Source organism: Heloderma suspectum, chromosome 4 (genome assembly GCF_057233095.1).
Source record: "Heloderma suspectum isolate Gila_16-S chromosome 4, 16-S_ref, whole genome shotgun sequence".
Lineage (NCBI taxonomy): Eukaryota > Metazoa > Chordata > Lepidosauria > Squamata > Helodermatidae > Heloderma > Heloderma suspectum.
Window position 1 is genome coordinate 187,563,081 of NC_139461.1, and position 25,272 is coordinate 187,588,352.

Here is a 25,272-nt window from a genome sequence, read left to right on the forward strand (position 1 = left end):
ACATATACTCTAGGAGCTATCCATTCACGCCGCCTCTGTCTCTTTCTGCTCCACACGCGGCCAGCACTTCTTGGAGGTGAGCGGCAGTTGGCCCCAGCGCTTCCCTCGGAGGCGCCGTGCAGCCGGAGGGTCCGCGCGTTTGCTCAGAACTAAGCCCGGGTTGCCTCAAACGCATCTCCTTCCAGACGAGCGGGCGCGCGTAAGACTGACTGCAGGGCGCGCAGCCCGACCCCGTGCAACGTTCGCTTGGAAGGACGTCCCGCCGTACTCGGCGGAGAGCTGACTCCCAGCTCGCCGATGCCGCGGGAAGTGACTGAGACGACCCGGCACCCCAGACCCCGGGGTCAAAGATGAACCGACAGTTCCCTGCTCTAACAACCCCCGGGGAAGAAGAAGAAGGGAAACGGACGGGGTTGCTGCCTTGCGGGCGGGGTGGGGCGGGCTGCTTAACACGTCTTTCTTTCGAAAGAGCGAAGGAAGCCAGAACCACATTGACCCAATATGCCGCAGCCAGACCTTACGAGCCGTGCATTTTCCCCCTTTTAACTAGGAAACAGAATGAATGGGTCAGTCTGCTTTGAGAACCTTACCGTGGGGAGGGGGCGTGGAGGAGGATGCAAAAGAGGCGGAGGTGGGCTGGGAGGACGGATCGGGCTGCTTCCTCATTGGCTGCACAGGTAGTGTCGCCCCCCCCCGTTTCCTCCCCCCCCCCTTTTTACACACAAACGCTCACATTCACACGCTGGCCCTAACCCCCCCCCTCCTTTTCCCTTAGCTGGGAAGCGCCTCTTTCTTCGTCCACACAAGTGGAGTTGGGCATCTGCTCAGAATCAGAGTGACTCCGGAGTAGGGAGACTCGGAAGTTCGCCCCTCTCTCGCTGCACCGGGGCAGCAGGGCGAGGGTGGCTCGGGCAGGTCGCCCCCCACCCCCTCCGCTCCCCCCCCCCCGCGGATCCCTTGAAGCGAGGTGCGCGAGAGGCAGAGCGGGCGCTCCCTTCCCATCGGGGGATCGGGGCGCTCGGCGTGCGAGGAGGCTCCACCCCGAGGTTGCCAAGCCACCCGCGGCGTCCGGCAGCGAACGAGGAGGAGGGGTGAGGGGGGCGGTGGCGGCAGCTGCAGATCGCGCCCTCCCCGCAGCAGCAGCAGCCGCCTCGCTCCTCCTCGCCGCCGCCGCTTCCCCTACCCGCGTCCAGGTGCCGCCGGACCGCCACGGGGCGCCGCCCGGCCCAGCTCGGCTCGCGGCCGCCTTGTCATGCTGCCCAAAGTGGAGACGGAAGCCCTGGGACTCGCCCGATCGAATGGGGAGCGGGGGCAGATGCCGGGAAACATGCAAGGTGAGGAGAGCCGGCGGGGCCAGCGGGTGCCGGCCGGAAGGCGGGCGAGCGCCGCCGGGCGCAAGCGAGCCGCTTCTCCCGCTGCGCGCCGGGAGGGCTCCCCGCGGTCTCCCCCCCTCCGGCAACTGCCAGGCTCCCGAGCTTGGCCGTGTCGAAAGCGCCCTCGGGCCAGGCGTCGGAGGCGCGTGGGGACTCCTCTCCAAGGATCACAGCCTGAGGCTCCCGAAAAATTACTATCATTATCACTAAGCTTCAGGCCGCGATGCTCAGAGTAGGGATCGTCCCATGTGGGATTTACTCCGGAGTAAGCCCGCTTCGGATCCTTCTGCCGCTTCGGATCCTGTAAGCCCATGCACCCTGGGTTTGCCAGGGTGGAAGGCGCCATCGCGCTCCGCGCGGCGCACTTTCACGCGGGGGTAAACGCCGGAGAAGTTCAGGTTGGACTGACTTCCAGGAAAACCCATCTCGGGTCGGGCTGCTCCCGGAGGCGCACTTCGGAGGAAGTTCGCCCCTGACAGCGCGTGAGCACTTTTCGCCGAGGGGAGGGAGCCCCACGCGGTGTGAAGTCATGAGAACTGGGGATCTGATGGTGCGTGTTTGATTTCTTGCAACAGAGGGTGAAATGCGCCCTGAACGGTTGGATTTGTTGGTTCTGGAGAGCAGCCACAGATAACTTAGAAGTTGCAGAGCATTCAGGGAGACTGACTTGCAAGTCAGCGTGTTTAGGATTGAGGCGTTAAAAAATGGAAAGAAATGGGATCAACTTTAATTGTGATTAAGAGGATACCAGCTTTCGAGTAACACGGAAATCTTCAGCAGGCACAATGTGACACAGAAGTTTTCTCTCTGTGTGTCTCTCTGTCTCTCTCTCTCTCTCTCTCAGAATGAATGAAGGATCAGCTTTCCCAATGGGGGGCAACTCCAAAAGCTTCTTCTTTTTTAATTTAATCCAAACAACCACTGAAGTTGGCCCCCAAAAACAGATCTCCCGGGTTGTTTTTTTTGTTTTAGTACGATTTATGTGAGGAAAGGGGGAGGTTGGAGGAAAGAGAGACGGGGAAATGTGTAGGCTTCTACCCGGAAATCTCCTAATGCCTTCATTGGACAACAACAGCGAGCTGTGAGGTCCTTTGGCAGGCGAACTAAACTGGAGAAGTCTGAGGCTTTGCAAAGAGAAAGCAAAAATATATACACGTGGGTGATCGTTTCTTCTGTTTAGGGAGATGATCTACTCAGAGTTGGGGAGGCGAGGAATCAACCTTGTGAAACTAGGAACCAACGGGAAGGTTTCAGGCTCGCTCGCTCGCTCGCTCGCTCTCTCTCTCTCTCTCTCTCACACACACACACACACACACACCCCTTTTCCGGGACAGAGGGTGGCTCGTGCTAATCTCGCACGATGACAGAATCAGAAGCAGGCAGCCGGGGACGCCCAGCCTTTCCAGGGAAAAGATTCCGAGAGGCAGCCCGTTAGAGAGCTGGAGGGAGGCGCGGGGCTGGAAGCTCCTTCCACGGGACTGCGGGAGACCCCCCAGCCGCTCCCCGAGCCAGGATCGGAGGAGATGAACAGGAGGAGAGGGGCGCTTCCGATTCTCCTCCTCGCTGCTCGCGCCGTTGTCCTAGAGAGTCCGTGCGGCTAAACTTGCGGCTGACCACCAGAGACTTCAAGGTGGCCAAAGGGGATCGAATTGATTCGAGCCTGCCCGTCTTCTCATCCCGGCGCATAGATCCCAGTGATCGGAGAGGGGCTGAGGGGCTGAGTCCTTGCTGTGGCCGGGTGCCTGAGGTCCTTTCCTCTTAGCAAACTCCCTCAGCAGGCAGCCGATCCTGGGGAGTCTCTTGTTCCCCAAATGCTTTCTCTGCCCCCCCTCTGCCCCCCCCGGTCCATCCATCGCGCTGCTGGGCTCAAGCCAGGTTTCTTTCCGCGACACACACGTGGCACACCTTCCAACCCCGGGGGCACCGAGCGCGGGGTGTCATTTAAACGGGCCCTGGCTGCAACCGATTGTATTCCTGATACAGACCGGCAGGAGCCCCCAAGGAAGTCCGCCCCACGAACCCCCGAGCGCTGGGCGCTTTTTTGAGGCCGGAAGGCTACCGAAAAGTTTCTGGAAACGCTCGATCGGCTCTGGAAAACTTTGCGGGAAAGAAAATACCGGTAGAGCAGCCGCTGGGCTGTGTAGCCCATGGTATTCTCAGTTAAGCCCTATTCATTTCAATGGGTCTAATCTACGCAGGACTAACATTAGATACTACGGGGGGGGGGGCGTCCTTCCAGCTGCTGGGCACAAGGAGGGGAGAGAAAATCGGGGATCAAGGGGGCAGGAAAGTTCGCTTCGGAGAAACTGCTGGGGAGGAACCAGTTTGTTTAATGCCGGGGGAGGGAGGCGTTGCAGCTGATCTTTCCCGAGCGTCTTCATCAAGAGAGGGAGGGCGAAGTGGAGGGAAAGGGGTCTCTGGGGAACTGGGGCAGCCGTGTCCCGTTTTGCATAGCCCTTTTTCCAAGCGCCTGCTGGGTGCTTCAATCGCGTATGAGTTTTCTTCCCTGCTGAAATCTAATGATCGATCTTGGCAAAGCAGTCAAGAGGGCCAGTTTGGGATGCACTTTAGTAACCTCCCTGGAATCTTCCTTCTTGTGGATGTCCGACCAGTTCAGATGTGGGAGTCATAGGGCGTTTTGGCCTGCACTCGTCAAGCACGCTTACTAGGGAGCAAGACCCATTGAACTCAGTGGGAGTCGCTTGGGAGGATTGCCACGATCCAAGACATATCTGCTTAGGAGCAGTCAGTCCCAACTGATTTCAGTGGGGCTTACTCTCTAGTAAGTGTGTTGGTCCAGGACCGAGGCCTCCGTCGATTCCTTCCAAGGGGATCGCCTTCCAACTTCGCGCGCTCTAAGGAGCTGTAGGTTTTTCGTGGGCTGCGATCTTCACTCGCGTTTATTTAACTTGGAAGTCAGTTCCTTCCAAATCAGCGCCTCTGAGCCAACGTGTTTACAGTGGCGTGTTTATCAAGTCCCATGGACACAGGCGTGCTGCTCCTAAACACATCACGTTAGCTGGAATGACTTCACCGAGTCATTGAATGACTCGGGGGAAATCTCCTCGGCGCGTCCAAGCCGCGGGAACTCCTCTCCCAGCCTTCGTGTTTGGAATCGGGCGGCCCCTACGGAGGGCGGCTGATTTGGGGCGTCCTGAAAAGGGCAGCGAATTATTAGTGATTTAATTTATGATTGTTGTATTTTTACTCCACAGAGAGAGGCACTGGTGGGATTTTCTGCCTCAGCAGTCAAAATAACTTAGCTGGCCTTGGGTACCGTGCACCCTGAGTTTTTGTTTTGCTTCTTTTTTTGTGAAGGGGGGGATACATTTCCTGCTGTGCCTCAGGCAGCAAAATATGTCTCTGGATCGAGATGCCAAAGGCGATCACTCTCGCTCACCGTCGCAAACACAATTGCGCTAACGCAGAGACTTCAGGGGAATCAAAAGGGGGTTTTCCCCCTTAAAACTTGACTGCCGGAATTGCCAACAGCGTTCCGTTTATTTCGGCTTAACTGGGACGTGGATCGTACAAAAAGTCGAGGTTGGTGGGAGGAATGGGGGGGGGGAGAGGTTTCTTCTTCTTCTTCTCCTCAGCCGAGAGTCCCACCGGAAGCACAAGTTGGAAACTGAAGGGTTGGAGGAAGAGGGAAACCCCTAACTGAAAGTTGCCTCCGAAAAGGAGGTGTCCACCGGCTCAAGGTTACGTCCTGAGGCACACATGAGGGCGCCTCGGCCCAGATCTGCCCCGCAGGACAGGTCGAAGCAGAGCCAAACAGATCTCTCGTGACCCATTAGTTCCCCTGTATATTTTTTAATTTGTAATAATGCCCACGCGGATGTTCCCTTCCTACCTGCAACAGCCAAAGTCTGAAGTATAAGTTGGTGGTGGGTGTGTGCAGAAAGGGCGAAGGGAGAAAGTTTTGGAGTTAGAAAGCAGACTCCTAAGGCATTTTTCCTTTTGTGGCTTCTCCTTAGACTGGGAAATAGCGGGGTGGGGTGGGGTGGGGTGTCGCAGAATAAGTTTTCGTTTAATGACAGCGCAGCCATTTGTACGCATGCCTACCCAGAAGTAAGTGCTTAGTGTGTCTACGAGTGCAGCCTAAATAGTTTCAGATTCTGAATCAGCATTAGCAGAAACTCAACTGCAAAGCTGGCCTATGTGACTTAGGGGTGTCACACCCCAACTATGTGTTGGGGTGTGTGTGTGAGAGAAAGAGAGAGTTGTTTCCCAACACTTATTTAGAAAGATTCCGAAGCAAAACTGGACGGTCGTTTATTTTAGGGCATCTTCCTTTTGCATCTTTCTGGTAATCGGCAATGATTTGGGATATGGAACGATTTGAGGCTCCCCTCTGAAGCTTTTTGTTCTGTGTCAGTCCATCTATGTGCGCGAGAGACAGCAGGGCCGTAGCTCAGGGGTGCACAACACGTTCTCCCCGTGCAGATGCAGGAGGGCCCCAGGTTCGATTTGTGACAGTGCATCTCCAGGTAGGGCTGGGGAGAGGGGGAGAGATCCCAGGTCTGAGATCTTGGAGAGGCCGCGGCGCTGCCAGTCAGTGTCGACAGTACTGGGCTAGATGGACCCCTGGTCAGCCTCGGGATAAAGCAGCTCCCTGTCTGAGCCAGTGGCCCCGGCGTTCAGGCCTCTTCACCGCACGGACCCCCTTCTGAAGCAAACCCCGTGGCGCCCTGCCTTGTCAGTTTCACTTCCCACTTTCTGGTTCTCAGCAGAAGAGTGCGGGAGAAACGCTTTCCACAGCTTCCTCCCCGGCCCAGGCTTCTGGCTGGCCAGCAACCTTTTCCGAAAGCCTCTGCTGAACCCTTCACACCCGCCACCCTCCGCAGGGGGACGTTTGTTGTTTGGTTTTGTTTTCCGCCAGCCCCACTTCGGAATCGAAGTTCTGGTGAATGTCCTGCAAAGTTCCCCGAAATGCCTTGAACGATCCCTCGGTTTGGCTTGGCCGACAACAGCACAACAAAACGCACAGCCCTCTTTGGACCTGGGGTTTAATCCGCCACTGCTTCGGTCACCTTTCTCCACTCCCCCGCCCCACCACACGCTCACACCCCCTTCCCGCATCCATACAATAATTTCTATCATTTCTTAAAACACCCTTCCTGGGGTAATAATCATCCCAATTCTCTTGGTCGGTCGCTTCTTCACGTATAAGATGGTGGATCTGGAGCAAAGAGGTGGGAGGCAACGTCGAGCTTGTGTGAATGGGGAGAAAGACGTCACGTCTTTTAGGCGACCTGCTGACTGGGCTCTTTGGGAGGGGGTGGGGGAGCTCCCCCACCTCCCCACCCACCTTCGCGGCGTCCCAGTCGCTGCAGCCTCGCACCGCCCGGGCCCGGGTGGCATTTCTCTGCCTGTGCTCTCAGAGGCTTGACAAGAGTTTCCCTTCAGGAGATCAGCTGCTTTTTAGCCTTAGGTAGCCTGGGAGCGTTTGAAGGGCGGGACCGGGGGAGGGGGGCCGATGAGATCTCAAACCGGCAGATCTTCCTGTTTATGTTTCAGGCATCTTTTTTTTTTTTTTTTTTTCCTGAGCCGGTGGGACACCGATTCCCTCCCCCTTCAGGAAACTGGGACTTGATGAGACTCTCGCCCTAAATCTGCTGGGATTTTCTCCTTGGTTTTAATTCTTACGATCAGAGCGCAAAGCATTTCCTTAAAGGCTTCTCTTTGCCACCGAGAAAGAAGAACCCCCCCCCCTTTTAAACACAAACACACACACACACACCCATGTCTGTCGTAGAGCTTTAATCCTTGCTTTAGTTGCCAGCGTCTGAAAGAGTTTGGAAGAAACATTCAACGCCGAGCAGCAGGATCGGATCATTGCCCAATTCTGAGTCGTTCACTTGACTCTGACCGACTTAGGCATAAAGGAGGAGCGTTTGGTCAGAAGAACGGAGTTCTTTAGAGAAACATTTGGGGGGATGTTAAGATTTAGAACTACTTTGAAAACAAATTTAAAGTACTGATTAAGACACTGATTTTCGACTTAACGGTGCTTGCTCTGTAAGTTTGAAATGGTGGTTAGGTGAATATTTAAAAGGTGGCTGTTATAACGCAGAACTTTCGAAACTGAGACAAAAGTTACCATTTAAAGAGATCTGCTTTTAAAATTTTCAAATGAAATTTACATTTTTTAAAAAAATGCTGTTTGTCTTTTACAAATAAATTGGGGAAATTCTCCTAAGTCGACTGATAAGCCGAGCAAATCTAAGGCTAAAGCCCTACCCACGTTTAGTGTGAAGCATGGTGTCTTGAACCTAGTGGGGCTTGTTTGTGAGTAAACATGTATAGGTAGAAGCTAGCAGGCGAATGCTTTAGGAAATGAGGTTATTGGATTAGAAACTGAAAGGTACTTTTAAGAGGGCTGACAGTGGTGGGTGGATTTGGCAGACTTTACTCTCCCAAATTAAATCTGGAAAGGGACCTTCTAGGTCACCAATTAAAATCTATTGGGTGTTGCTGTTGATTAGAAATAATACCTGCCCACTTTGAGTGTTTAAAGGGGATGGTAAACACGAGCTGTGCATGTCCAAGAATTGTTTCTCTAGCTCAGAAGTAATGTATCAAAGTTTGAGGTGATGGCACCTTTGCATACATTCTCATGGGGTGTTATTTTTCCCCCTATTTTTTTTTCCAGTGTCTCAGTTTAAAATGGTGAATTACTCATATGATGAAGACCTTGAAGAATTGTGTCCAGTATGTGGAGATAAAGTCTCTGGGTATCACTATGGACTACTTACCTGTGAAAGCTGCAAGGTTTTGTACAATTTATTTTATGGGAAGGGGGTTTGAAAACTGTACCGAGAAATATGCTTGATATATTTCTGACTGTTTTGATTGGGATAGAATGTTGTGAATGTATGTAAACTTTCTTCTTGGAAGGCAGGAGTTTTGTAAAGAAAGGAAATGTCTCTTTTTAAGCCAACGGAAAGAAAATTCACCCGGGTGTTCTGGATAGGGTAGCTATATTTACTGCCTTTAAATATTTGGTTGTCGTGAAGTGATGTAGTTGTAGAGGGGCTTTCGTTCCCAGCTGTCCTCAATATTGATTTTAGTTGATTTATATACATTGAGTATTATTGTTCCTGTACCTTGTTTCTGATAAATTTCAGGGCTACAGTATTGAAGGCAACTGTTTCAGGCTTTTCATCTTTCAGGATGCAAATGTAAATTTCTCTTGTAATTCTTTTTATGCTTATACACACACACACACACTATTGTATGTCAGTATTTATTTGGAAGGTGATCAAGTAGACATCAATTAAATGATTTTTAAACATCATACATTACAGTGAAGAATATTTTTGCACCTGCATTTCATTTTTGTGCATATGCACCCTGGGCCTCAAATTAGAAGCCAGTCCTATGTGACCAGCTAGCAAAGCCAGCTGTGTCTTTTGATTTGAAGTGTAAAAAAATTGGAGATTCTTAAAAGAATCATATTTTCAGAATGAAATCTTCTAGTGGTCTGAAAATTAAATGTTTGCAAACAAAGGCTGTTTGGTACCATTGTCTGCACCACAGCAATTTAATTTAAAGCACTTTGTTGGGTGAAGCATACACAATTTTAGGACTATATAAAAATCTTTCTACAATAGCAGCTTGTCTACAATAGCAGCTTGTCTACAATAATCAGCTTCTGATTGTTTAATCAGAAGAAAATCCCACTCAATTTGGTGACATACAACACAATCTTATACATGTCTACAAAGAAGTAAGCTCCACAGAGTTCAACAGGGCTTACTCCCAGCCTATTATGTATATGTAGGATAGCAACTTTACTCCTCAAGTGCGTGTAGGGTTGCCATTTCAGTGTCTATTATGTATTGTTTCCATCTGTACCATAAAGATACATGAGAATCAGGATATCTGAGCTCTGGTACAGCATGTGATTTTCAAAGTCATCATTAGTAGGTGTAGTAGTGGTTTACATAGCCCCACCAAAATCAAATCAGTGTACAAATCAGTGGCCCTTTCAAATTAACATAGGCAGCAGCAGAAGCAACAAAAATGTCTCAGCCCCAAAGACCTTGCAATCTAAATGCAGACAACAGGGGAAGAGGAGGTTACAGAAGGCGAGGTGGAAGATAAGGACAAGAGAAACAAACCAGCAAGGAGAGGGGCAGCCAAGGTAACAAGTGTGGGTAGGAAAAATGTACTTACAAGTAATTACGCTTTCTTTCAGATGAGGAATAAAGGGTTAATCCCAAAATGTAATACGCATGACATTTCTCCTGCACCTCATAAAATTTCTTTTTCAAAATTCTGCATCCAATCCCTCAAAACTGAAAAAATGAAAATACTTTAAATTCATACTATAGGATGAATTAAATATTCTATATAATATGTGATAGACTATCTTGGCAAACGGCTGTTTGTAGATGATTGCTAGGGATGCAATAAGGAAGTCTCGCCAAGCTCTGATGTAAATCAATACCAGTGCAGACTAGCCTCAGAAAACTTCTGTCTGTGGCCTAGTGGTTTTCCTCTGGGGGACTGGATGGAGAAATCTGGAATCGAGCCTGCGCTTCGTAAGTGCTCGGTTGGCATTATGAATGTAGAGAAGTGGGTTTGGCGAAGGTTTTCAGAATGTGAAAGAATCTCCTGGAATGATCCATCCATGCAAAATGGGTGAACGTTTTGTATCTGTTTTGTAGGGATTCTTTAAGCGAACAGTCCAGAACAACAAAAGGTACACATGCATAGAAAATCAAAGCTGCCAGATTGACAAAACTCAAAGGAAGCGTTGCCCTTACTGTCGGTTTCAAAAATGTCTAAGTGTTGGAATGAAGTTGGAAGGTAAGGCATGGAGTTGTTCCTGCATATTTATATAACACACAATATGAAAACAATCTTGTATATTATATGTAAAGTATTAGGTGTACCTTAAGTTAGTTAAGGCTGCAACCCTATACCCAGTCACCTGGGAGTAAGCCCATTGGATTCAACTGGACTTGCTTCTGAGTTGACATGTATAGGATCATGATGAAAATTGCTGCCATTGGGGCTTTATTCCAAGATTATGGCCTGTGTGGCTGGTCAAAACTGTTGATGCTCATGGTTCCTTAGTCAGTCTTTTGTATAAAAAGACTCCCTCGTTACATTTACTGCTGTTGTGTTTGGAGGCTACTTTAAATGTATATTACAGAAGTTACGGATCTCAAGTAAAACTCTACAGTTACAGCATACTAAAAGAATGTAGAGCATTTGAGTTCACCCTAAACACTCAGACCAATAGAATTGATGCTTTTAAGCAAACATAATTAAATCAAGAGTAGATATAATACATTATTGAGGGGGAGCTTGATAACTGTTTCTGCAGTAACCATTCTGTTTGTGAGAGTGTGAAATACGAAACAGCATTAGAGGTCTAGCATCTTGGGTATTTTTCTCATGCATAATTGGCCATTCTTAGTTATCTATGGAATCTCCTGAATGGAGGAATTGTGCAACTGGGATAATAATTGACTAAATCACTGGCTAACATTTGATAGAAAGGGACCCCAGTTTTGTTTGGTTGTTCCAACAGAACTCATGAAATATATGAGAAATAAAACATTCTGAAATGGAATTTCAGATTTTACTAAATGATACAACCCTAGTATATTCTCATAGGCCATGGAGCTTGCAGGATTTAAAACTATTGTTAAGAAAGACCTCCCCCTTTCCCTATCTAACTTCTAAGTTTACACTGAAACTTCAGCATTGAAGTTTTGAGTACATATAGCCAATGGCCATTTTGTGTCAGTCACCAATGGAGGATAAGAACTTCACCATGTTGCATTCATTTACTGATAGTAAATTACCACTCAAATGTCTGGAAATCTCAAAACGTTAGCTCAAAACAGAAATGCCAGGACATTTTGATTTTTTTTCTTTTTTTAAACAAGAGTCACAATGGATCTTGTCATCACAAAGTTTTGACAATGCTTTGTAAGGTAGAGGTTGGCCTCAAACACATTCAGTAGCATGTTTAACAATGGGCATATTAATGTGGCCCCATGCTTACCATATTTTGTAGAACACTGGGCATAACAACCCACTCCATTCTCTCTCAATTAGTGCACAGGCATTGTTAGTTTTACAGGAATGATGTGTGTAATTTTGTGACAGATCTCAAGGGTAATTTTGAATGTATATAATGCATTTCAGTCAGTGTTTCTGTTCACTGGTGTTTTAACCATACAATCATAAACAAATTTACTAGCGAGAAAGCCCCACTGAAATCAATGAGACTTACTTCTGAGCAAATATGCCTCGAATTCCACTGTATATGATTTTAAGTTTTGCAAGAGTTTACAAGTGAATTAGGCACAATTACTGCATTTTAATAACTTAGTCAACAGATTAATAACCTAAAGTTTGAGTTGATTAATTGGTGGGGACCAATTTTAATTTGTGTGCCCAATTGTTCAGAACACACTGGTTTATTTTTGAGGCTATGTTGGTTCTAGAATGAATGTCAAATATTTGCCCTTCTCACAACGAGAAGGTCACTTTTCTTTATTTAATTCCTAAGCTATTCTGCACTTTCTTTGATACCTCAGAAAGACGCCAATATTGGTGTTTTCATAATATGTCTATTTATTGAATTGTAATTGATGGGTCGATTCATCTAACTCAGCTAACGGCAATTCAACTAATTTTTTTCCATCAGTAGACAGACTTCTTTTCTTACATATGGATCTACAATATGTCACAACTTAGTGTGTACCGACTGCAGTCCACAAAGCACTTATTCCAGCATACTTCTGTTTATGGGCACTTAAGTCCATATTGAAACAAATTTTGTTCTGTTGAACGACAGCAGTGTACACTGTGCTCTACATTCTAGATCAGGGTGGAAATAGAACTGATCTTGTCAAATGCATGTTTCAGAATTCTGCATTTCCCAAGATAACATGAATACAGGGGTAATTTCGGGGCCAGATGAAATGATGCTTAAGTCCTCCCATGCCTTACCATCCTCTTCTGCAAATAAACCCCACTAGGACATTTCCCCCCAGGCAGACTCACTTTCTGTTTCAGAGCACCACCGGGAGTGAGTGAGTGAATGAGTGTGTGTTATCTATAAGATTTGCAAGAGAGAATCATATGGCAGGGGCTGAGTATCTCTCTGCAACTTCTCCATTAAAATGCTCTCCACCCCTGGTATTGGCATTACAGGGGGATGCCTTCATAACGTCTACTTCTGTCCTCAAAACAGCTACTATATTTAGTAGCTGGCTAGTTTATTATTGTTGTTGTTTTGTTTTTAATCTAAGGAAGACCACATAAAAATGTAATGCAAGGGTGTGGCAATGTATCTGTTTCAATAGCAGTGACCCTTGGGAATTCTTTGGACAGCACAAATTATTTTAGAACAGTGTTGGAAAGAACGGCTGTAATCCGACGGCAGCAGTACACAAAGCACTCCTGGGTGTACAAGGGGGAACATCCCATTTTCCCTTTCAGATGCAACTCCTCACCCTATATTGAAGCCTGCTCTGGGCACGCCAAGTTTCAAAATTGTTGTTCTGGGACGCTTCAAAGGGCTGAGGTTAGAGAGGGATCCTCAAAAGCCATGGTGTTCACACACAAAAATTGCATATAGACCTTGGATGCCAGTTCCCCACTGAATCATGATTTTACTTATCTGCCTTTCGATTCCCATGTGAAGATAATCATCAAGGAAAGAATTCAATTCACACTGTTCTAACATGTAAGTCAACTCTGGTATCCCTGAAAATACATACACCATCTCATTAACACAACGCAGTCTCATTGACTCACAAGATCAGTGCACTGGATTTCACAAAAGTGCTGCAATCATAAACAGAGGAACAGTGTCAAATGGCAGAGTTGCATTGTCACAGTTCAGAAAAGGATGGCATATATAACTGCTACTTGACCTTCCAAACCATGCATGTAGACTTTTAGCGGCCCAAAATAAGACACAGTTGTTGTTTTTTAAAGAAAGGATGGTCAGAACCACACCAACCCAACCCTAATTGCTCCTCTGCTGTTGTCTCATAACCCAACTTCCCTTTTGTTATCAGCAGAATGGGAAAAAACACATGCTGTCATAATCGTAAATGCCCGTGACATTTATATGCATGTTTGCTTGATTGTGATACATGGTCTTAAAATCTAGTTCATAAATTACAGTTTAGGCTGGAATCATTAATTGTTAACACATCTTTATGATAATGTATGGCCCTCTGTGTACCTAGGCCTTCTAATACATTTTTAATGGCACGCTAATCCTTAAGATAAAAGCTTAGGAACGTCACCCCCAGCTATCCCAGCATGTCACCAAGCTGTCAAAGGCCCTCCTCGCTTTCTAATTGCCAGCAGGAAGGACAAGCTTGGGGAGGTCTTCTCACTGCTGCTTTCAAAAATATGCTCTGGCGACATGCTGCTGTAACAGAGACCAACCATTCTGTTCCCCAAGGCAGCTGTCGGGGTGGGTTTCCTTGATTTCTTCCCCATCCTAATTTGGATGGCATCAGCAGTTGCAGGATCCGTGCATCTTTGGTGCAGGTGACACCTGGCTCCCTCGATATATGTATAACCTTTCTGGGGAAACCTCTCCAGAAGGTGAGAAAACCAAAGGGTTCTTGAAATGGTTATGGCTGAAATGAAACAAGAGGGAGCTAATACTATTAGTAATGGCTATTATTTCTTCTTCCCACCCCCACCCCTGAAAATCTATTAACTCCATATTTTCGAACAGCATAGGTTGTTAGAATTTAGTAATTGCTTCTAAATAGCATCCCCTCAGTGGACGAAGCACATCAATTGGGAATGACTTTGTGCACTTTTGAGTCCCATTGGTCTTGGTGGAAATATTTCATGTGCTTAGCTCTCTTCTGCTGGAATTAATGGGGACTTTAAAGTATTGAACTTTGATCGGATCATGGCCTTTGGCTTTCCCTGCCCCCACCCCTTTGGAATAAAGAACATATTTTGACCAAACTATATCAATAATTCTCTCTCTCTCTCACACACACACACACACACGCATGCGCACGCGCGCGCACACACACACACACACACACAATTTTTATTTATATCATGCCCTTTGTAAGTTTCCGGGGAGGTCTACCAAAATGACAATAAAACAAATTAAAATAAAATAAAGATGAAAGAACATTAAAACACGACAATATAAAGGAGCAATCTAAAGGCAGCCAGTGGAATTAAAAACAATGTGCAAACAACTAAAAGGCCTGGGAAAATAGAAAGGACTTTTCCTGGCACTGAAACAGCATCACAGAAGGTGCCAGGCAAGCCTCTCTGGGGAAAGTATCCCACAGTCAGGTGCCACCACTGAGTAGGTCCTTTCCCCTGCAGCTGCCTGCCGCATCTCAGAGGGAGGGACTCCAGGAAGGGCCTCTTTTGAAGATCTTATGGGCAGGCACAACTGGTCCTTCAGGTCTCCTGGTTAAAAGCCATGAAGGACTTCATAGGTCAAACCTGCACTTTGAACTGAGCCTGGAAACAAGCTGGGAGCCACTAGCAAAGCTCAAGCGTGATGTGATCATAACACCTGGGTTCCACTTAATATCCTTGCTGCTGAATTAGGAACTAATTGCAGTTTCTGAACTGGCTTCAAAGGCAGCCCATGTATAACCTATGACAGTACTATAGGTTACCAGGGCATGGATCACTGAGGCCAGGCTGTCTCTGGTAGAAGATGCTCTGTACCACAGAGGCAATCTGTGCCTCTGTCAAGGTTCACCTTATGACCTGGACCCCCTGAGCAACTCCTTAAGGATTTCTTGCCTCCTTAAGAGTCTCACTTTCCTTCTTTCAGACTTCCCCTTCCCAATAACGTGAGGTTTAGGCTGCAGACATGGGGTGATTAGCACTTCAGGGACTTGGGTTTTAACCACAACAGTTTACTGGTAAATTAAAGCAAGCAAATCACAACTAAACATATTTACACAATAGAGCTGAGTGATACAAAAGGCATTAAGAGAAAATAAAAGTTGCAAAACGCAAGTTCCTTTACCCATCTGTACTTAGACTTCTCCAGGCTACTTCTTCCTGCTCCCTCTTCAGGGTCTGGTCTCCCCAACTCTGCTTTTCCTGCTCTGGTCTTTCATACTTTCTCTTTTTATACCCTCCTCCCCCAAAACCAAAAATACTGCTTCAATTCTGAAGAAATAAAACTTAACTGGGGAAATAAAACTGAAACTTAACTAGGGAAATGAAACTACTTCTCTCAGAGATACCCCCTCCCAACAAAAAAATTGAGGCTTCTAGGTCTGGCCTTTTGCCTTGCCTCTGTAGGCCGGCCCGCAAACCTTCACAGCCTCCAATGACAAAGATGGATCAATGAGCACCCCCAGACTGTGAACTTCTTCCGTCAGGAAAGTACCTGCACCAAGTAGGTTATAGTCTATAAATGACCCTAAATTCAAGTAAATGCTGTCATTTGCATGACCTCCACAGTTTTAATGCCTATCTTCCCCCCCCCCCACCTCCACTTTCAACAGCTGTGAGAGCAGACCGAATGCGTGGGGGTCGAAACAAGTTTGGACCAATGTACAAGAGGGACAGGGCACTGAAGCAGCAGAAGAAAGCTCTCATCCGAGCAAATGGACTCAAGTTGGAAGCCATGACTCAGGTGATTCAAGCGATGCCCACCGACCTAACAATATCCTCTGCCATCCAGAACATCCATTCTGCCTCCAAGGGCCTACCTCTGAACCATACCGCCTTGCCTCCCACAGACTATGACCGAAGCCCCTTTGTCACCTCTCCAATTAGCATGACAATGCCACCCCATGGCAGCCTACAAGGTTACCAGGCCTACGGTCACTTTCCAAACCGCGCGATCAAGTCCGAGTACCCTGATCCCTACACTAGCTCCCCCGAGTCGATAATGGGCTACTCTTATATGGATGGTTACCATCAGACAAGCTCACCAGCAAGTATTCCTCATCTGATACTGGAACTCTTGAAGTGTGAGCCAGATGAGCCGCAGGTCCAGGCTAAGATCATGGCCTACTTGCAGCAAGAGCAAGCCAACAGGAGCAAACATGAAAAGCTCAACACCTTTGGGCTTATGTGTAAAATGGCTGACCAAACCCTGTTCTCGATTGTCGAGTGGGCCCGGAGCAGCATCTTCTTCCGAGAACTTAAGGTATGTCATGTCGTCCTTTTATATGACGTGATGCTGAAATAAGGTTCTGGAGTCGGAAAAATATGGTTTACTGTTTTGTCCAGAATGGCTAGGGGCAGCTGAGAATTTCATTGCAGTTCACTTTTTTCATAAAAATTTACCAAAGTTGACCAATTTCTCCATAGGACAGAAATAACTTGAGTTTAAAAAAAAAAAAAATTGACTGTGGGAGAAACTGAAATGGACAGATTCGTCCATCAATGCCCAGGGCTTTGAGTGCTCATAAAAATCTGGATTTGAATCCCCGTGTACTCAACTGTGTTAGTGTTGAATTAGAGTTACCTCCAGGGATGTATGAAAATTCTGTTTCCCTTGGTTTAACATAAGAATTTGCTTTATTCATACCCTCGAACACATTTTGTGGGCAAAGCTGGCGAAATTCCTGAGCTTGCGATCACATTCGCAAAGTGCGTACTTTAGAAAAATGCACACTTTAAAAATGCACATTTTGTACACAATTTCATCCTTGAGCAAAAGGGAGGGAAGTATGCAGTTTTTAAAAAATGTGCACCCACGTTAAAGAGAGAGAGAGAGAATAGCTCGCAGTCTGGCATGGGAGCAAGGTGGACCGGGCTTCGAGGTGGAACTCTGAGAACTCAGTGAAACACGAGCCTTGCTGATTCTCTCAACCCTGTTGCCACAACTTTTTTTCTGACACCCTCCTCCTCTTTAACAGCTCCATGGCAGGCAGGTACATCATGGCCCCCTCCATTCTGGGAACAGCTGGACCTATTGCATTTGGCCAGTTCAGATGGATGAGAATTTCATTTCAGTGCATTCTTTAATCAGAATGTACCCAAATGCACACATTTCTTCATATTTAAGATGAAAAAAAGTGAGATTTAAAGAACTGGAATGTGGGAGGAAGCAAAACTGACAGATGCATCCATCTCCAAGCATGGCATAGATTCACTAGCCATTCTGTGGTCAAATATCTCTTGACTGCCATGAAAGTGACATTTCAAACTATTTGCGACTTGTCACCTCCTCACTAGTTCACAGTAATAGACAGGCGGACCTCTATTCTGTAGAGTTGCAGGTCAAGTAGGAGATTCTGGGTTGCTGTAGGGCCTGCCCTTGAATAGTCAACCCTGTGGAGTGTTCCTTCCAAGGTTGACCTTGCTACGGTGGTTGCAGATAGTTGTCTAGGGCAGCATTGGCGGGAGTAGGGCAGAATGTTTGCTGCAGTAGGTAGAAGATGCTCTCCCTCCATACCAGCTCCAGTTTATGGAGGGCCTTGGGCAAGACACCCTCAGTGGGCCCCCTGCCTCAGTGAGTCTATGTTCTCACAGCAGTTGTCTCCAGCTGCTCTTGCTTTCTCATCCTCATTGCTACCACTTGCTTGTTTGATGGGCAGAGACCAGTGAGCAAGTAGGCAGTGGCATTTGCTGCTGCTCCTTCTTTCACCACCATTGTTGTCTGGGCCAGAGTGAGAAGGAGGTGAACAAGCAGGTTACAATGGTGAAGGGGAGGAGCAAGTCCAGGGAGCGCTTGTCAGTGGGCCCCTGCTGGGGTGTGGGCCCTCGGCTGGTGCCCAGCCATGCCTACCCTTGAGGCTGGCCCTGCTCTCCCTTTGCAGACCTGTTGCTCATTTGCCTGTCCTTCAGAATAGCAGAGGTATGAAGGGGGGGGAAGAGGGGTAGTGAGCATTAGAAATAGGAAAAGGCCAGATCATAAGGTAGCTTGGCAGCAGCAGGTCTAAGACAAAAGTATTGACGGATCCTGGTATTTGACGTGAGGTATGAGCAGCAGCCAGTTTGCTCCCAGACAGCCGAGCTCATTGAGAGAAAGGACTGAGAGTATAAGTTAATCACTTGAGCTGGCATCAGCCATTCTTAAGGCCGGATGCAACTGGTATGGAAGGGACATTTGACCCAAGAATGTCAGGCTATGGTGCAGAATAGGGTATCTAAACATGTTGCATAGGTTCCCAAAATGATTACGGGGTTGCGGATCTGCAGTGTTATGAAATAAGGGTCATTCTTCTGGTTAGTGGATCATTGGCTTAGATTCCAAGGGATTCCCAGGCAGCTAGATACTCCAAAGAAAGCAATTTATAGATAGCAGAATAGCAAGAGGTGTGCTAACTGAGGATAACGTCATGTTGCGCTCTCTGAGCTCTCAAAAATGCAATAAACCCATTCCTGCCCAGAGCCCAGCAAAAAAACAATTGGCAAGCTAATAAAGAGGCCAGCAAAGCTGTATCTTTTGTTGTTATTTGGTCAGGTTGATGCAAAATCATATGAGGACGACCTGAAGGAACTGGGTATTTCTAGCCTGTGGAAAGGAATAATGTGGGATGGGATGATGGCAGCTTTGAAGAAAAAAGATGGGGAAATGCCAGTTTTGCCATTCTTTATTTACTCATTAGATCTATATATTACATAAGTGACGAATGCCCTTGTGGCAGTTTACAGTCATAAAAAAACCCAAACAACAGGAAAATAACAACCAATACAATAATACAGCCAGTGAAAATATCAACAAATTTAGATATGAAAATCATTACAAATATTAAAAAGCCAGCAGTAAAACTGATAACAAAGATGGCAAATTAAAGCTTAAATTCCTGCTGAAAGAGGGCAGTCTTAGCCTGGCATCTATATAATGAAGGTGCCAGGTGGGTCTACCTGGGAAGGGCATTCCATAGACGGGGGCCACTACAGAGAAGGCTCTTTCCCTAGTAGGCACCCATCACACCATTTTGGTGGTGGCACTGAGAGATGCATCTCCGAAGAGGGTTCTAACAGATGGGCAGGAACTGAAGATAAGACAAGGAACAATGGGTTTAAACCAGCCTTCTCCAACCTGGTGCCCCCTGATGTTTTTGACTACAACTCCCATCAACCCTGACCATTGGCCATGCTGGCTAGGTTGGATGGGAGTTGTAGTCAGGAACATCCGGCAGGGAACCAGGTTGAGGAAGGCTGCTTTTATTTTTATTAATCCGACCCACAGATTCCACAGTGGGCCAGCTTTCCCCCTGTCAGGCGGATTCTGCGGGCTTGCAGACTGTTTTTTAACTAAATAATTTTAGAAAAAAAAATATTTTTTTTTTAAAAACCCAGCCAAAATGTGCATTTTCCCCAAAGGTTAAAGTGTGAAAATGTGCATTTGGGGGTAATTTGTACATTTTCGCATGTGCGAATTCACACAAATTCAGAAACAAAAAAAATCTGATTCCATTGATGGGCAGATAATGGAACGAAAGGTGCCTGACAATCCATAAAACACAGATGGAATGGATTTCACACAATCCATACATCCCTGGTCTCAGGAAAAGATGTGGGATGTCCTTTCCCAGAGGCTTTCAATGAAAGTTTGAAAAGTATCTGCCAGATGTCACATTTGTTTGTATAGCACAACCTGGTCTAGGGCAAAGGACTAGAACAGGTGACCCTTTGGAACTCTTTTGATTCTAAAAATCTTCCATTCCAAAATGTTACTGTGTGTTGTTGACTCTATCATATTTCAAGGGTATTGGGGGAGGGAGTGGGCAGCAGAATTATGTGGCAGGTATTGGCGGATGGCTTCATTTTTGTAGCAAATTTAGTACCTTGTTGCTCATTGCCAAGAGGATTATTGCCAAGATTTCCTGCTTTCCCTAATGGTCACAGCATTCCCAGTTCTGAATTCTGATTGTATTTGTTACAGATATTTTTATTCCATCCCTCCATAAAAATTCCCAAGGCAGCTTACATAAGAAGTGTGTGTGTGTGAGTGAATATATTCTTATCTAACCTGCCTTGGGAATTTTTATGGAGGGCTATAATAAATATGTAAATCTGAACAATCAAAATGAACACACAAAGGCAGCAAGATCTAAAAAGCCAGATTAAAACAATTAATAGGACTAAGATGATGTCTAAAAGGCCTGGCAGAATAGGAAGCTCTTTGCCTGGCACTGAAAGGACAACAAAGCAGGCTCCAGGCAGATTCTCTGGGGAACTTTCATTGAAAGCAATTCACAACTGGGGTGCCACCATGGAGAAAGCCCTTTCCTTGGGAGCCATCCATGTCATTTTAGACAGCAGGGCACCCACAGAATGCCCTCTGCTGAAGATCCTAATGTACATGCACACAGAAAGAGTTAGGCACTCTTTCTTGCCCTATGCTACAAAGGGCTTTGAAGATCAAAACAGCATTTTGAATTAGGGATGCTAGAGGATTTCATTTCATCCACATTTTCAAGCAAAACCAACCTAATTCACACTTCCCGAACTAATAGGTAGATCAGAATGCAGTTACCCTTCAGATTGCACACGTCTCTGAATTTTGCAGTGCAGTTGTCAGTACAAAAACATGTATTTTAGTGGGAAAGGCTTACAAAATGCATATTTTAGGGGTAATGCAGAGAAAACTGCATATTTGGGGAAATGTGTTAGATTGAAATGCAAATGTTCATACATTTTATTTAAAAAAAAATGTAGACTGCTGCAGAAATGAGGTGGACCAGAATTATGATTGAACACACAAACTGACAAAAGACTGGAAAGAAACTGATCTGTCCACCTCTGCTTTGAATTGACCCCAGAAACAAACTGGGAGCCAGTGGGCTCTAATGTCTATTCCTACTTAATAATCTAGCCACCGCATTCTAAAGTTTCTGAACCGTCTTCAAAGGCAGCCCCACACAAGCACATTACAGTAGTCTAACCAGCAAGTTACCACAGCATGGATTGCTGAGGCCAGACTATCTCTGTCCAGGTACACTCACATCATTCTGGACCCGATCACTTCAGACTGCAGGTGCAAGGTCATATTTTTAATCTCTTCTCTCCCCCCACCCCCCCACACACAACATAAAAGGTTCCCAGCAAGTAGTAAATTAGCACATTGGGGAGGACATCTATATCTTTTCCTCTGTTGTGTTAGTTTGCTATGTGGAGGAAGGTTTGTTTTGTTCTTTACGTGAAGGAACATTAGATAAATGTGCTCCTTCCATTTACAACTTTAGGTGGCACAATCCAGAATGCTACTACTTCAGTCTACCACAGGGTGGGCAACGTCCAGGGTGCACACCGCTGCCGGCCACTGCTGTGATGCTGAATTTGCCACTGAAATTCAGCAGTACACTGGCAGCAAAAACAAACAAACAAACCTCTGGTAATTATTCTTGAAAACAATTGCTATTGCAATTGCTGTTGCAACTGCAGTTGTCACCAGTAGTATAGTGGCAAATTTAGAAGTGCAGGGTCCCTTTGTGACAGTCACAGCCATGCTGCCTCACAGCTATGCCCCCTTCTAAGATTATTCAACCTTGTAAGATGTACAGCCTTCAACTGGGATCCAAAAACAGTGCAGCCGCGAGTAAGGCAGTGGTATTTCAATCGGACGTCGGAGAAAAAATGCAGGGGTATTAATCTTTTTCAACCACTCACTCACTCACAAACATTTTAGGTTTTCAAAATATGATACTCTGTGGAAGCTTCACCCTCTCAACTCATCCCTCATGGACCGTTCCCTTCTCATTTAAACAGCCCTTGCACACTCCCTTAGCACCCCAACATTACCCATTAGCCTTCCCTAAGCTCCTTCATTATATCTCTCCCCTCCCGCAACAGAAACATCCACACACCCAGCTGGATTGAACTACACACACAGAGGGAGGGAGGGAGGGAGGGAGGGAGGGAGGTGTGTATTGGTTAATTTGGGAATGCAAGAGCACATTGTGACAGTCTCCAAGGGCAGTCCAAAAATTTCAGGCAGCTGTGTCGATCCGTATCAACAAACCAGTTCTAGGAGTTTTCATCTCCACCAGGAGCACAACTTTGGTAAAGCGAATAGGTCTTAATTGCCCATTCCAGACCAAGTCATCCCAAATACTTTGCATTCCAACATGGAACAATATATTGTTGCTTGGAAAATTCATTTCCCCCACAGCTACAGTGAGGATCGCAGCTAAGCTCAGAGGGGACAGGCAATTCTGAGGGGGGTGGCAGATGACATCAGAGTCCCTGCTAATGAAAAAGTGCCAGGGCTGCATCCCTGCGAGCCCTGCCTCCACTACATCACTGGTTGTCACCAGCTGCTATTGCTCCTCCATTGCTTCCAGGCGGAGAGCCAGTGAGCAAGTAGGCAGTGGCATCTCCTGCTCCTCCTTCTCACCAGCTACATTGTCTGGGCCAGAGCGAGAGGCAGGTGAACAAGCAGGTTCCAATGGTGGGGAGGAATAACAACTGCAGGGGGCTCTTGTTAGTGGCCCCCTACTGGAATATGGGCCCTCTGCAGATGCTCAACCGTGCCCAACCTTGACGTCAGTCCTGCATGATGCCACACTGTTTCTTCCTGAATGTCCAACCGCTACTCAGGGAAACCTCTTTGCTTCGATGGCTCCTCAATTGTTAAGGGAAAGAAGTTGACAGTCCTGGAACTGCCTGGAATTTCCCATAGCTCTTAACATTTCTGTTTAATTGGGACTGCTTAAAAAAAGGCACTTCAAGAAAAAAACGGCATTTAGCTTTTCCCATACCATATCAATATTAGACCTTCATTACCACAGCCAGATTAGAGGCTAAGAGGAGAGAGAAAATGAAGGAGCAGCATGGAGGGTTACAGATTTAAGGAGATTCCCAAGGCTAGAGGTATAAGATACTGCATTCTTGCTGAAGCTAATCAGGTCTGGTCTGGTCTGTACTTGGATGGAAGACCACCCGTGAATCCTGTGTATTTTGCTTTGAGCTCCATAGAGGAAAGGTGGATATAATAAATTAAATCAGGAGTGGGCAACTTGTTGCCCGCCAGATGATTTGGCCTACAACTCCCACCAGCCCTGGCCATAGCATCTGGAGGGCCACAAGTTTCCCACACCTGAATTAAATGAAACCAGTGGACTACCGCAACAAAATGTTGCAGTATGGAGTGCTCCTGCCCAGGGTGCCAACTACCCACTCCCCTTTCCAGGATGCTCCATTCCATTCCCCTCCCTTGTTTCCCATCTCCCTCTCCCCTGTCTGTCAGCATTCCATGGCCACTGAGCATGCTCAGTCCTGATTGGGGGGTGGGGTTGTTCCACCTTAGGTTTTTTCACCGTAAGGTTTTCGTGGTACTCCTGCACACACTGGGATTCCCCCAAGCACACGGATACCTCCTTCTTCTGTGAGAAGCTTCTGTTTTGGCTACATAGAGCCACACTTGGAGAATGACTTCGCTATTACGCTGCGACTGTATACAACAATCCCGCGAAAGTTTGGTTTCAAAAGTTTGATTGAAAAGCAAGGAGGGTAAAGTGTTTAAATTCTCTCGATTGCAGTGGGACTTAGGTGCACAAGGTAATACAGATTTCCTATTGCATATTACAGCAAATATGTAACTCGGGTATTTTCATATGTTTGAACATATGATATGTATCCATTTTGTTCAGGAAGTCAAAGAGTGCAATTTATTTAGTACAAGCAATGAAAGAATAGTTAGCGACAGGCTCTAGCTTCCACTATGTTTGTCATCTTTCCTCATTTTATATGCTGAGAAGAGACTTGTTCCAGGTATAATAAATGTAGGGTGAGAAGTCAGAAGGCAACTCTTTTCTGCACAATCCATTCAAATGAATAGGAGCTGCACTCTTTTACAGCTCTTGTTCATTTCAAAGAGGCTTAGGGCATAAGTCCTACGGCTCCCAGCATTCTCCCAGACAGCATGGCTGTCTGAGGAATGCTGGGAGTTATAGGACATCTTTTATGTCTAAACATGCATAGGATCACACCTTTAATCCAAAAAACCTCCTGCGGGATTGAGCCTTTATCTGCACAATCCTGCCTTGAAACCTGTTTCTTATGCATACTAGAACTGACAAAAGAAGGGAATGTCGAGAAGTGACAATTATAAGTAGATAGATATAGATTTATCATTATTGTTATGAATGCAGTGATTATGGTGCTGCATGAAACCTTTTTTTATTTCCCCGGGCTTTCAACTGTGGTTTTTTTTTATGTTGTTTTTTATGGTGGATTTTTACTGCCTGATGTAATTTGTTTGATTTGTATGGTTTTATTGTATTTTTCTGTTTTATCTGGAAGCCATGACTGAAAAGTGGCTAGCGAATGTTTTAAACAGATGAGAAATCGATATACATGGCACTACAGTATAAGTCAAAAAGATAGGTTTCCACTCCAAGGAGTCATCAGACTATAAAACCAACACATTGGCTAGAACATGAGTGGGCAAGCTGTGATATAAGTGGTAGAGTTAGCAGTGGTTTGTGGGATAGCCACATAGAAACATGAGGCATGGACTTGATTACAGCTGAGAGACAGGCCTGTTCTGCTTGCTTGCCTTTCCCATACTGCATTGCTGCCTGCCCCCTGACTCTCCCAACCAGAGGCAAAATCACATCAAGGCATGACCGGAAGAGGCTGCATATGTTGCATCACATGCAATAAAGCACTAGCTCTTACTGTGGACTTGTTCAAAAGATAGGCCCGCTGGGCTAGAATTTATGTTTACCAGCTTAAAATTGGCTCTTCTCTCTTTTCTGCCCCACATGAACAACATTAATAAATGTCATGAACACAGACACTTGAGCGAACACAGATTGGCAATTTACTTATTACAGGTGCGCAGGTCATCGTTTTGATCTGCCACTAGCCTGTAATGTTCTGCCAAATGATGAGACTTAGCACGCATCCCCACCCAATAAGAAATCTGGAGGGATGAAAAGGAGTGGTGAAATGCCTCCCACCTCTTAGCAGAAATTTATAGATCAGGGTGAGC

At 46.4% G+C, this 25,272-nt stretch overlaps 1 protein-coding gene across 6 annotated transcripts in view; it reads left to right on the forward strand.

Moving 5' to 3' along the window:
- NR5A2 (nuclear receptor subfamily 5 group A member 2) overlaps window positions 1–25,272 on the forward strand; it is a 162,882-nt gene that overhangs the window by 16,409 nt on the left and 121,201 nt on the right. For 2 of the 6 annotated variants that reach the window (XM_084851537.1, XM_084851541.1), the window contains exons 2-4: window positions 8,029–8,147; window positions 10,049–10,190; window positions 15,875–16,524. In XM_084851537.1, coding sequence (XP_084707663.1) covers window positions 8,029–8,147; window positions 10,049–10,190; window positions 15,875–16,524 — 911 coding nt within the window. Of the gene's footprint in view, window positions 1–777; window positions 1,335–2,700; window positions 3,533–8,028; window positions 8,148–10,048; window positions 10,191–15,874; window positions 16,525–25,272 lie in introns of those variants that run through there. The other 4 variants (XM_084851536.1, XM_084851540.1, XM_084851538.1 and 1 more) reach the window with 4 other exon arrangements.